Raw genomic sequence first — 13,839 nt, 5'->3', positions numbered from 1 at the left:
TATACTGACGGACACACTTTTAACCCAGAATCTCTTCAACGGATAGCTTGAATATTATGAGCAAGGCTTGTTGGTACTGACATCTGGAACTGAGGCAGGCTCTCAGGAGGCAGGGCCAGAGCCAGGTCCAGGAGCTTGCAGGCAGACAGGTAGAGGTTGAGCCAGCGCTGGCTGTTGTAGGAGGTGGAGAAGCCGTTTCCACCAGAATAGGTCGTCTCCAGCCCGGCCACAGAAGGCCCTGACGTCCTAGAAGTGGACAGGAGAGGGTAAGTTATCAAACGGAACACGGGAAGAAGTACTTTATGATGTTTATTTCTAGTTTGGATCACGTATGTACCTTGATATGTCTTCATCTGCTGTTAGCTCCTGCTCCATCAGAAGAAACACTTGAACCTGCAGGGAGACAGGTGTAGAATGTGTGACTGAGTGTGTGTAATGGATTGTGAGTGTGAGTCTAGAGGACAGAAATAAGATACAGTAAGTAAGCTCAAGAGGGAAGAGTGAGTCTGCGTTTCTCACCAGTTCAGTGATCATGGTGGGCCACAGTGAGGTGAGGTGTTGAGGGGACATGCGCAGCAGCAGCACTCTGAAGAACAGGAACACCTGAGCATGGAGGATGGGCACCTGAGGCAGACGCAGGCTCTCCACCAGACGCTCTGAACACACACCAAAGCCTCTGCTCATTACACATGTGGTTAAATAATACATTCATACATCCCAATGCAGACATCCTAATGTCCATTTCAGAGAAACAAGCGTTTGATATCATTCATGAAACATTCGAAAAGCTGTAGGAGGCTTGCACGTTTTGCATCAATGCAAATTGTTTTCTAAGAGTCCTCGTTTCTCTGAGTTAGCATCATCCGCTGACTCACAAAGGACACAGTTATGGGATATACACCTCAAGTTGAAACATAGCAAAAGTCTCCTGTAACAACGTTTATTAAAAGGAACGTTTGAAGTGGTGAGTGGTACCTTTTCTTAGTCAGTGTTAAACCTACGGCTTTACGTCGTCATCAAAACAGTCATTTTACTACGCAAAGGGTTGTTTGTTGAAATGACTCTTTTATCAAAGAAGTCTGGTGGTTTTAAAGAAATAATGGGTAATTGTTTCCTGTGAGAAAGGGCTGTCTAACTGCAAGGGAAAGCATTGAAACTATTCTAAATATGTGAACACTAAAATAAGTTTAGCTGCTGCTCATGTCTACAGAACATCGTGTACTGTAGGTTTTCCACTGACTGTGGATAGTTACCTCATACAACAGAAGAATCTTAACTATACTACCGATTACCGCTGTTACTGTACATACAGTATCTGTTTATGTGTGTTGGTGTTACCTTGTATGTCTGGCAGGTATTTCTGGTACTGGTCCACTTCACTGCTGTAGATGGTGAAGGCCAGGCGTTTGAGCAGCATGGCTCTCTGCTCCAGCTCAGCGTCTCTGTTGGTGAACAGACTCAGAGCTGCTCTGGGCCACAGCCACGCGGGCTGAAGGGAAACACACACACTCATTATTCATCCTACTAGGACTCATCTGTCAGTGTTTTACTTGGCATCTTTTTTAATCTTAAACAAGATCCTAAGGATAGGGCTGCTCAATTCATCGTATTTTAAATCGCGATTACGATTATGGCTTGCAACGATTTCGAAAACAACGTAATCAAAATAAAACGATTATGTTTTTATTTTTTTTGTTTTGGTTTTCAGTTGAATTATACTTAAAGTTCAGGGTAATCAACTGTTAAAAACATAGTGTTCACATTTTTTTTTCTACAATAAATGGATGTTTTCAAAGTCAATAAATAATAGCATTTAATAATCGCAATTACAATTATTGACCCAAATAATCGAGATTATGATTTTTGCCATAATCGGGCAGCCCTAGATAGGGGGTGTTCAGATTGTAAATCCCCATTATGCAAATGTGTGATATCATATATCTAAATAAAACTGACTTGACTTGTTTTACTTTGACACATTGGCATATTTGTGCAGCTGAATGGGCTACAGTAATAGGAGTGGAAATGTAACTGCGGGTTTGATGGAGACAATTAATTCTGCATGAAATGGGCAAAACACTCGGTGCCCTGCAAACGTCAGGAAGAAAAAGACAAGCTGCTGAATGGTCTGTAAACACTCAGTGGAAATAAATCTAACTACTTAAGAATGATCACGCTTACTCATGAGGTCTCTGAATGTGGTCTTGTCATGAGTCATCAGGTGGTCAATGATGGCTCTCCAGCTGAACAAATAGGAGAATTGATGTTGATGTGAGATTAATATGAGAAAACATGAAGCTTATAAACAAACATCTGGCAACAAAGTGCACCGTTCGAAAGTTATGTTGATGGAATATTCAGTGGAAAATATTCGGTGGAAATTGGTGAGATTATATTTTCATGTACGTTATCAATGCGGCCAAATTAAATTAATCTATTATATATAGCTAAAGGGTATTTTAAAAAATAAAAAAGGGCATGCCTTTACCCTTTATAAAACACTGCGACATCTATCCAGCCTACACATAAGAAATTATACATTTTTAACAATATTTGGTCAATATTCAAGCGTTTGTTTGATTACACTTTTTGGTTGTATTTGACGGTGAAAAATTCTTTTTTATTAAGTTATCCATGTGGTGAAATTAAATTAAACCATTAGTCAAGTAAAATAGTAAAAAATATACAAAATGACTTGTTCTGTTATAAAGCACTCTGATACGTCCCTCTATAGAAGATAGATAGACATGTGGTTAGATATCATCTTCTTTGTTATTCCTTATGAATGCAATTAGTTAGTATCTTTGTGCTTTTAAAAAATATTATATTTCATTAATTTATTTGCAAATGTTTTTATTTATTTGTCCTAATCTTTTTCTTATGTATTTTTTCTTATGTTATTTAGCAAAACTGTGTACAGTGGTTCATAGGATTTTCCTGAGAATAAAAATAACATTTAAAAATAACACACAAAAAAACACTGACACTGATTTATTTTTTAGATGACCAAGAAAGAGATGCAAATACTGTGCATAAGGTTTCCCTAACACAATTAAACGATAACAGAGACAATCTCTTGACTTTTTATTTTTGGGTGCAAGACTCCTTTAAGAAGATATCTCTAAAACTTCTCTTGCCGTCATTGTCACCATTTAAGCTACATGTTAGCACCATCTGTGACTGTCACTTTCTGCTCTCCTACTCACTGGCTGACGCAGGAGGAGTCCATCTGGAAGAAGGTGTGGTCCATGAAGAGGTCGAAGGCCTCCTTCTTCCAGGCGCGCCGGGTGTACTGGTACCCGCTCAGGCTGCTCAGCAGTTGGATGCAGGCCCGGTAGCTGGGGGCGTTGTGAGCACTGCCAGCAGGAACAGGAAATGGTAAGCTTTCATATGACGTTGACCTTTCAAGTGTTGCACCTTCATGCTTGATACTTTAAATGTGAATAGAAGGGCTGCACAATTATTAAAAAATATTTGGTAAGAGGAAAATATCAGAATAAAGTATTCTAGAGCTGCAGAGAAGCCCCTGCCTACAAACGGTAATCTACTGAATTAAACAGGACATGCTATGCTCATTTTCAGGTTCATATTTGCATTTGTTGCCTCTACTAGGACATGTCTCCATGCTTTAATGTTCAAAAAGCTCTTTCTTTGTCTCATACTGCCTGTGCTGCAGCACCTCTTTTCACCCTCCGTCTGAAACCAGGAACTGTGTGGAGGAGAAACTCCCTCTGGCATTACATTTTGGATGTTAGCCTTTGCAGCCCATTTACATGCACAAATACTATAACACATTATCGGAAAAGGAAAACACCCAAAAAGCATAATTGCGCCTGTAAAAATGAAAATTCCTTGTCTTATACATATCCTTTTGAAAACAAAAAGTCACCCAAAGATAATGTGAATAATATTTCAGAAATGTATTTTAAGATGTGAACTTTTTGTCAGAAATTCAGAAGAATTCCCAGTAGCAACAATGTCCTCCCTACCTGTGGTTGCGGAGGTAGGGCACGACGTAGTGCATGATATTAACCAGCAGTGGGATCACCCTCTCCTTCTCGTCGCTGTAGAACACCATGTCCAACAGATGAGCCAGCACCTGGAAATCCCCATTTATTCAGGTCAGTCATTATGCTGGCATGCTGGCGTAGGCATGGCAACATTAAGTGGGGTCGTTACAGAAAGTGGGCATGCATCTCGAAATATAGATTATCTTTGATTCCTTGTCTGGAAAAGTATGTATATTACTTCACCAGCAATGCAATGCAGCGTTTGAGTGATATATGGCTTGGAATAAACCCATTCATCTACAGTATAAGCTGCTAGCAGAGTGAAGCACAGGCATCATTAGCTCTACACTGAGCTGAAGACGCCAAGCCGCTGATTCACAGCACCACGCTCAGTCCAGTGGATCGATTCATTGTTCCACTGATAGGAATCGAAGTGGGGGTGGGGAGGTGTTTGTAATTCAGCTCTTAGGATCTCTGTCGGAAGGTGAGTGTGATGCAAGTCTGTGGTTTGAGCAACAAGCCTAAACATGGCCGTTAAATGTGAGTGGGAGCAGCTCGAGACATAATCAAGATGAACAATATATAACTGGGGGGGGGGGGGGGGGGGGGGCACTGACTGATGGCATGAGTAATGCAGGTTTTGCTGAATCACATGAGTGTTTTACCTCGGCCAGCAGCGTCAGGGCGTGAACGCTGTACACTGATGGAGTGAAGCTGGAGGCCTCCATCACTGTGAGCATTAAATCTACAAAACACACATACCAAACGTTAGCAGCAGCCACACACATTACTACTGCCAGGCTGAAGCACACAGCCAAATATACATTCACAAGCTTTTTGTAGCGCAAAAGTGATCCCTTTTGAACCTCTCACATGTAGTGTCAGAGTTTAGCTGGATAACATGAATCCCTCACAATAAAACATCTCTGGTATGAACACAGACATTTGTTCACCCTTGCCAAAATACAGATTGCCGCAAACACCATTAGAAAAAAGCTCAGTTTAATGGCTGCCTGCATGACTTACTGTACATTTAAAATGAACTGATGTGGATCAAGTCTTGGATGCACAAACCGTATGTCAGGACAGAGACTCACTGGCAACCGGACAGTGGATTCTCTTGTGGATTCGGACAGCAAAATGTATTTCTTTACACATAGTTAAGTGTGGAATGCATTTAAACTAGATTCTCATGGGCTTCTCCACATGACCAAGGCTAAATGAGGTACATTTCAGTGGTTTTAATACAATGAGGATAGATACTAGAAGACTATAGATACGTACCTCATATAACTTCACTTCAAACTATCCCTTAAACCTCTTCTGGCGTTGACATCAGAAGTAGTGTTACACATTTTGTTGAGGAAGTTGAGTGGGAATACCTATTATATATTATTTCCAATGATAAACATATGGTGTTCCTCAGCAGCCCTTGCTCCATCCAGTGCAGTCAGTGGCAGCAGCTCACCTTCTACATCAGCTTCAAGGTTGGTTCCATCCACGACGATCTGAGGAGAGGCCTTCACCTCCAGGTTCCTCCTCAGCCAGGTGGTCTGCTCCAGAGAGGAGCCTGCAATGGTCCCGATGGCCTCCACCACCTTATGGGTCACATCCTGGATACAAGTTATATTCAGTTACATGTGTACCATTTCACTGTGTGATTCTGAATGACTATACAGCATGAGATAAAGGTCAAACCTTTCATTAAGGGGATCGAAACAAACACCAAAAGCTCAAGGAGCATTAAGGAAAGGAAATAAGTATTGTCCTATTACAAAATGTAATGTAAAACAATGAAGGGTTACAAAGTAATGGAGGTGGCTGGAGTAGTTACCTGCAGCTCCCGTTGGTCCTTCTTGCTCTCCAGGTTGGGATTCTTCAAAATGAACTCATTTAGAACTCTAGGGAAAACAAAGAGAAAGGGAGTTATGTTGAATAAGTTAAAGCGTGACATTACAGGTACAAAAACAAATACATATTTTTCATTTTTAAGATGTTGGATTGTTTTTGCATCAATGCCATGTCTTCTTTCAAAATAGGTTACTAAGTAATTGGATCATTCTTAGAATGCATACTTAAACATTACATATACGTTATATTTTATTAATTATTGTTCAGACTGTTCCAGAAATGTGTGCAAGTGTGTGTACCACAATAAGACAATTCATCGTTTGCATATTTTAACCTAACATTTCAGAAAACTATAAAAAAAAAAAAAAAAAAAAGGTCTTATTAAAAAGGACTTTGCTGGAAAGTTTCATAGTGATATTTGTTAGTGACGTTTATTTTCCAAAATTACCAGTATTGTCTTATCTTTAATAATATGATGTGAAAGTGGAAGGTGTCGCAATTGAACTGTGAGCAGCCACTAACATCTACAGAGCTGATACATTGATGATGATGATGATGATGATGATGATGATGATGATGATGATGATGATGATGATGTGAGAAAATAGTGAAACTGACCCGAGAATAAGAAACTGTCCCGGGGCAGGCAGGCCCAGAGGCACCGAGTCCTTCAGCAGCGCCAGCAGGGAGGGCCAGCTGTCAACTAGACTGGACACCGGGATCCTAGAACACACAGGAAACAATCATGAATGCCATGTAACCATGTTCTAGAGGTTAGAAGGTGTCAAAAGTGACATCCATTACAATGAATAGTCAAATATATAAAGTAAAGGTATTATACTGCTGTTGACTCACCTCTGGACATAGGCATAGAAGAACTGCAGCATGCACACCTCCAAGGAGAGGTGCTTCTGTAGGGAACCGTAAGGAACAAAAGGTATTGTAATGAATCACTATCGACATTATGGACAAGTTCAAACTAAAAGAGATAAAATCAAAGTTTTTGTTGTTTTTAAATGGAAGAAATGCATTTATTGCAGAAAAGCGTGAAAATAATATATATATTTAATCAAGGACTACATTAAATTAAATAAATGTTAATGTTATGCAGTCAAAACACTGTCTTAAATGGCAAATGAGATAGAAATGAAACCATTCAAACTAATGGCAACAGCAACACCTACCTTGTCCTTTGCGATGGCGGGCGGCTGCTTCAGGACCTCTTTGACCGTCTGCATCACGGTCTCAGTGCGCATGGCGCTCACTGAGCGGACCAGCTCCACCAGCAGCAGCTGCTCCTCACTGGCTACAGGGATCACCTGGGGACACGCGTGTGGATATAATGATTATTACTACGATGCAACCTAAAGGGTGGGTGTACTTCTTATTTCAGTGTTTCTCAGATCACCCACCTTATTTCTGACGGGAGTTTTGACCTGTCTCCTCTCATTCCAAACGTAGGCAATTGCTGCCATGAAGTGAGCACCGTGGTTCATGGAGATGGGACCCAGCAGCTCCAGGATCTGCTGCCGCAGGTTCTGTAGAACAAACAAATAAGTTAGGCTAGACAGAAACAGCTCATAAATTGCTATGCAAACTACTTCAGATACAATCCAGTCTCACCCTAGTCTTTTCTTGTAAACAACAGAACACAACGCAGGAATCAAACACAGTAGTATTTCCTCTAAGTATTAGACACTTTATTTTTAAATATGAGTCTACGGTACATTCCACATTTATCCTGTTAACTGACACAACAAAAATTGTCAAACAATACTTTCTGCCTCAAAGTTAATCGCTATTTATAAAAGGGGGTATGGGCCTCACGAATCTGAAAGAACACTTCTATGCTGCCCACTTGAGATACATAGTTTAGATTATACAGCTAAGTGGAAAGAAATGGAAAGAGCATTTGGAGAATACCCTATTCAGAGTATTATAGGAGATAAGGACACATACAAAATAATTAAAAATCATATGGATTCAATTACATTATTCACACTGGAGTTATGGTTTGAAATAGTAAAAATTCACAAAATACAAGAAGACATAAATATACTGAAATGGGCAGCATTTGACAGTAACTTTGTACCAGCAAGACAAGACGAATGTTTCAAACGGTGGGTGACCAAGGGAATCACAGCATGGTGCACTTTGGAGAAGAAAGGGGAACTAGAGAGTTTTCAGGATATGAAAGAGAAATACGATTTAGGGAAACATGACTTCTCTAGATATCTACAACTAAGGGATTATTATAGAAGACACATCAGGGACCCTCCAAGGACGTGAATGAAGTGATTCAGACTATAATCAATTCGTATGGAGGAAAAAGAATTAGGGCTATATCTGTACTATATCAAACACTAACAATGAACAAATATTCAACCACGTATATAAAAGAAAAATGGGAATCATAATTCAACACGAAAATTGAAAATAATGAATGGCAAAACATGTGGAGAATACACCAATCATCCACCAGTTCGCAGATATGGAGGGAGTTCTCTTGGAAAAATCTGATCCGTTTTTTTTATAACACCCAAGGTTAAAAACAGATACTCAAATGTAAAGTTACCATGCTGGAGGGAATGTCACAAAAATAACAACGTTTTAGGGAATGGTTCATAACGTAGTACAAAAGATAATCGGATATGATTTCCCCAAGAGTTTTATGATTCTTTATTTGGGTCATTTTACGGAAAATGATATACAACCAAGAGATAGATGCTTAGTTAAAGTGTCGTTGATAGCCAGCAAGAAAGCCATCACAAGGAAATGGGGGCAAGTGGATATCCCTACCCAAGGACAATGGATGGAGATAGTAGAGGAAATCTACATAATGGAAAAACTGACACATCGGGTGAGACTAAGTCTACTAAAGATGAAAGACCAGTGGAAAGGATGGACATTATATAGAGAAGAAGACAAACACATTGGTCAAGATAATCCAGGAAACCATTGAGATTCAACCTCCCGACAAGCGCTCTTTTGGACAGACAGTTTTTTTTTTCATCATTTGATTTTTGAGTTGCCCTTGCGCCTCAACATGTGGATGCAAATTTAAATTGTATTTTTGAATGTCAAAGTTAAATGACAGTATGTACGTTTGGAATTCAGTGCAATTATTTTCTATAAAAACAAAGTATAACAAAAAAAAAGAAAAGTTAATCGCTATTTTATATGTGTATTCTGCCAAATATGAAATGCTCAAACTAAGAAAGGTCGTAGTTGAAAAAGTAATTTTAAGTAAGCAGCCTATTATTCCTTCATGCGGGGACACAGGGCATGTAATGATTACACATTATGTTTGGTACAGGATAAAAACCTCCGTATTATCTCAGTGTAAATGATTTTCCAACCCACCACTGGAAAAAACTAATATCATCTGGACAGGCTAATAACTACTTGCATGAAAACAGAGCTGTAATTACTGAAAGGTCCTTCAGTGCCTGTAATGAGATGACATTCTTACTGTTGGGACTAGTAGTCCAAGCATTAATATATGTATGGAGTTAGAATCTCGTTTCTGTAGAAAATCTAAGGCCGAGCAGTTTCTCACTTGGCTGGGTACACTGCAGTGCACACTATAGATACGTTTTTTTTTATCTGCAGTGCTGCAGGAAACATTTCAGCTTATGTAAAGAAATATGTTAGCTGCAGTTGCATTTATTCTACCTGGGCAAGACAACATTTAAATAGCTAAATAGTGAAATATATAAGGATCATTTGTCAACCAATTCTGGAATGACCCATACAGTATATCTGCCATTTCATCTCTTTGAGGTACATTTAGACAGATTGTCTCTGGCCCTTCCTCACATTTCATTTGTTTGTTGTCATATGGTATGACCTTATTTTAAATCGTTAGAGTTTTAATTCTGAGTAAGGGTTGCCTGTTGTACCTTAGTGGAGCCCAGGTTGATGTTGGACGTGGAGGCGGCAGAGGCGGCAGCTGGCTTGTCGGAGTTGTCAGCCTGGTGGAGGATGCTCCACAGCAGGGTGACAGAAGACATGATGGTGTGGAGGATGGACAGGATGCCTGAGCGAGCCTCAGCCAGGTGCTTCTGGTCCACGCTCACTTGTAGCTGAGAGGCAGAAAATGCAACACGACAGAATGTTAACTAATGTTTAGGCCTGCAATTAGAGTTGTATGTGCAGAGAGTTGAAAACATTCACTGAGAATTGAAAAAGCATTATTAACAGCATGTAGGTGCGCGGCGCCCTCACCTGGTGGTACTGGGAAGTGGGATCCAGCAGGCAGTAATGGATGATGGCTGTCACCCCCTCCAGCACTGTGAGGATCAGGTCAGGAGGGATGCAGAGAGCCATCCACTGGGGTCTATAACATAAAGGAAAATATACAGGGTCATCAATACATATTTTCTTATGAAGTTCTAAACACAGGTATCAACACTATCAGAAGAGTTGATGATGTAAAAGAGCATCTGTATTGCATCCTGTGGCCAAGAGGGACATCTTGTGGCAGAAAGGGGAGAAATACATGAAGTAGAAAACACACCATCTACCATCTACTATATACACACTGCTCTGCACACATTTATACTTTTGGTTTACTGAACTAAGAATAAACATTTCATTATTATTTATGAATTGTAATTTCATAAAGGAGTGACTGATTAAAAACAAATTATTTGTATTTGTCATGTCATTTGATTTATAGGCCAATAGTTTTCAACATTTATATGAAAAATGTAACAAAATATTATTTACAAGAAATAATAAAGCTCCTTGCTAAGATATTGTTTTGCATCGCACGTCTTCTGATTTGTATGAATTGTAACTTTTTCTGTTTCTTTAAAATGTCATTAGTGCTTGATGCTTTGGATATATCCAGGGCTTTGTAGTGTCTTTGCTACACTAAAGCATATTGAATTGAATTCATATACCATAAACGTAGAATGGCTTTTGATAATAGCATATCTGATCGGTACTAACCATGAAGTTGTTCATACCTGACGTCAGTGATCCCGGTCTCATAGCGGTACTGCTGCAGGAGATTGTCCAGGTTCCTGCACAGCTGCAGAGTGACGGAGGCCACCACCCTCCTCAGCACCCTCCCCATGTACGGCAGGGTGGCTGTGATGAGTCCGATCCACTGGGGGTGCATCTTACACGCGTGGTGCTGATGCAGCGCCCTGATCACTGCGCACAGGAACATTCCCTGCGCTGTGATAGGCTGTCCGTGGAGGTATTGCAGTGACGTCATCGGCTGCTGAGGGTTGAGGTGCTCCACTTCCCCTCCCAGGATCTCAAACCCAGCACCATTACCTCCCCCAGCTCCCCCGACTCCAGTCCCTCCCCCAGGCACAGGTTCTCCTCCTTCCTCGGCCGGCACCAGCACCCTGTGCTCGAGCACCACGAGGCTCTGCAGCAGTCGGAGCAGCTGGGACTGGACGGCGCTGCAGCTGTCGATCTGGTCCTCCGATAGGTTGATGACGCTGTCCTCTGACAGACCCTCCTCCACTGTGGCCACGTTCACCCCCGCCACCCGCTGATCGTGCCACTTCTGAGCGCTGAATATGGAGGAGAGCAGGCAGTGGAGAACCACTTTCTGAACTTTGCACTTGGAGAGGACGTCGCTGATAAAACTAGCGAAGCCCTTAGCCGAGCCGCCCGTGACTTTGGAGAGCTCGCTGAAAAGGAGTGTAAGAACCTCGACGCTGGTCAGCTGCATGGCCCGGTTTCCTGCCAAGTCCTCGGGGCCTGCCGTCAGGTGGGCGGAGTAGTAGCTTCTGAGGAAGTAGAGGCAGAGTGAGATGATGATCTCCAGGTACATTGCACTGCGGAACGAGTGGGAGTGTGAGTCCTGGGGGATGGGGCAGTAGAAGTCCTTGCCCATGACGGAGACCCTGTGACGGGCGAGGAGGTTTTGGAGCAGAGACAGCTGCGGAGTGTAGGTGTTGTTGATGCTGGTGGTGGAGATGGCGCTCACGAACCCTGAGGGAGCGGCCCTCAGCATGGCTGCGACCGCTGACAGGGCGTGGAGCGCTCGGGAGGAGTCGTACGGCTGGAGGTAGAGCAGGACATGCTGATAAAGAGGATGGATGTTGAAACGAGGTGGGACTGAGGATGATCTGCGTCCTGTGACACTGACCCCCCCAACGGTCCCTACGGAGCCCCCGCTGGGCGAGCCGGTGTCACTCTCGATCTCCGACACCTCCCCTTCCCCGCAGCTGTACCAGTTCTCCAGATCCAGGCTGTCCCCGAAGAAGATACTCGGCGGCCGCAGTTTCTCAGCTTGACTAGCCAGCTTCCTCTGCCTCTCCTCCTCTTTCCTCTTGGCCTTCTTCATCTTGGGCTTGGCCCCTGGAGATTTGTCCGACAGCCTCTCCAGGATCTTCCCTTTCAGGCTGAGCTGGTTGCTGCTGTGGCTACGTTTGCGGGCTTGAAGCTCGTCGACCTGCAGGCGGTGTTCTGGGGTGGGGGGATTTGAGCTATCTGGCAACGTGACAATGGAAGGTGATGAACTGTGACGTGTGATGCCCTCTCTGTGCTCCTCCTCCTCCACAGATACATCCACTTGTGAAACAGAGAGGAACTCCAGCGTGCCTCCAGCCAGCATCTCAGGCAGAGTCTGGTGGTTGGAGCCTGGGGGGGGGGCTGAGTCAAGGCAGGGACCAATGGAGTTTTCTGAGGAAGTGCTGTCAGTGTCTGTCTGAGGCCAGTTTTCAGGTTGAGATGAGAGTTCAAAAGACCCCTCGTCTATTAAACTCAAAACCCTGTCTATTAGTTCTTTAATAACAAAGGACACAGCCTCCTCTATAGACTCTTCAGACATGTCGTCCAAAGGCTGTTTGTTTGTGCTGCTGACATCTTCTGGTTCCTCAAAGCTGCCATTTTCCCCAGCGGATGAATGAGAAGCACTGGACTCAGAGCTCTGGAGCTCCCCCTGCTGGTCGGCAGGCTGATATTCACCAGCTAGATGCAGGTTCTCGCTGCTCAGGCTCAGTAAGGACAGGCTGTCACTCAGGGGGTTAACAGTCAGGCAGAACGGCTCCATGTCCCCCATCACAAGGCCTCGGAAATCATCTGGGGCCAACCTGTCCCCTTGGATCTGAGCAAAGTCTGAGGAAAAAAGAGGACAACATTTGCATAAGCTGGACATGTGAAAGCAGGTGCGTTTCAAGATCAGTTAGCAGTTTAGGGTTGTTCTGATTCCAAAATGAGGACTTTAATAAGATACAAGCCTAAATACCAATACTGAAACGATACTACAGCAAAACCTAAATAGTCATGAACAATAGTGGAATAATAGATAAATAAACATGAATCCTAAAGTTTTTATTTATTTAAATGAAATATTACAAAACTGAGAATATTTAGAAAGTCAGTGCAAGGCAGTTTAAAATCCAAACAGGAATGTTTAAAGTAAGATGAGCTCTTTACATGTTAACTCACCAGTTTCCACCTTCACACTGCAGCCTAATACTGCAAGTTCATTTAAAGGGCACCTATCATGCCATTTGTAGGCAATAGCATATGTCTCAGATATATAAAAATATATAAAAAACATGTCTATGAAGTGTTTTGCTCAAAATACCAAACAGATCACCCATTCTAGCCATGCCTCATATCCCTCTATCTCACTTCCTTTTTCAAAAGTACTGATTTTGGGTATAAAGCTTTAAAAAAAAAAATGTATAAGAAATAAAAAAGGAGGGGGCTGAGCTCATGGGGGACCCGGCAGCTACCGTCTAAACTAAATGCTGCCGTGATGAAACGCCACATCATGGATTATCAAGGATTCTCTCTGAAACAGTCTGGAGCTCAAAGGCTTTCTCTCTTGCCGGTTATACCACAAGGTGAGTTCCTTTTTACTTCCTGCTTCTTCACACACATGCTCTCCAGTACAGGTTAGCTCTGAGTGTTAATGTGAACACCGACCATATTACGTCCTAAACAGTCGGGCACTGTTTCTGATAGCAACTTTCTGATAGTGCCGCTCCTGATATTACGT

At 42.3% G+C, this 13,839-nt stretch overlaps 1 protein-coding gene across 1 annotated transcript in view; it reads right to left on the bottom strand.

Moving 5' to 3' along the window:
• Nucleotides 1-35: 35 nt before the first annotated feature.
• The window catches only part of dop1a (DOP1 leucine zipper like protein A), a 46,389-nt gene continuing 32,585 nt past the window's right edge, over nucleotides 36-13,839 (bottom strand). The window contains 18 exon segments of the mRNA XM_071206050.1: nucleotides 36-246; nucleotides 338-393; nucleotides 520-656; nucleotides 1,339-1,463; nucleotides 1,465-1,489; nucleotides 2,182-2,243; nucleotides 3,207-3,356; nucleotides 3,990-4,099; nucleotides 4,676-4,755; nucleotides 5,479-5,623; nucleotides 5,845-5,911; nucleotides 6,480-6,584; nucleotides 6,717-6,772; nucleotides 7,046-7,180; nucleotides 7,274-7,399; nucleotides 9,764-9,946; nucleotides 10,089-10,200; nucleotides 10,835-12,947. Coding sequence (XP_071062151.1) covers nucleotides 36-246; nucleotides 338-393; nucleotides 520-656; nucleotides 1,339-1,463; nucleotides 1,465-1,489; nucleotides 2,182-2,243; nucleotides 3,207-3,356; nucleotides 3,990-4,099; nucleotides 4,676-4,755; nucleotides 5,479-5,623; nucleotides 5,845-5,911; nucleotides 6,480-6,584; nucleotides 6,717-6,772; nucleotides 7,046-7,180; nucleotides 7,274-7,399; nucleotides 9,764-9,946; nucleotides 10,089-10,200; nucleotides 10,835-12,947 — 3,998 coding nt within the window.

The sequence above is a fragment of the Pseudochaenichthys georgianus genome, chromosome 16 (assembly GCF_902827115.2).
Source record: "Pseudochaenichthys georgianus chromosome 16, fPseGeo1.2, whole genome shotgun sequence".
Lineage (NCBI taxonomy): Eukaryota > Metazoa > Chordata > Actinopteri > Perciformes > Channichthyidae > Pseudochaenichthys > Pseudochaenichthys georgianus.
Note: the sequence above shows the minus strand (reverse complement) of the source record. Positions and strands in the feature narration are given on the sequence as shown.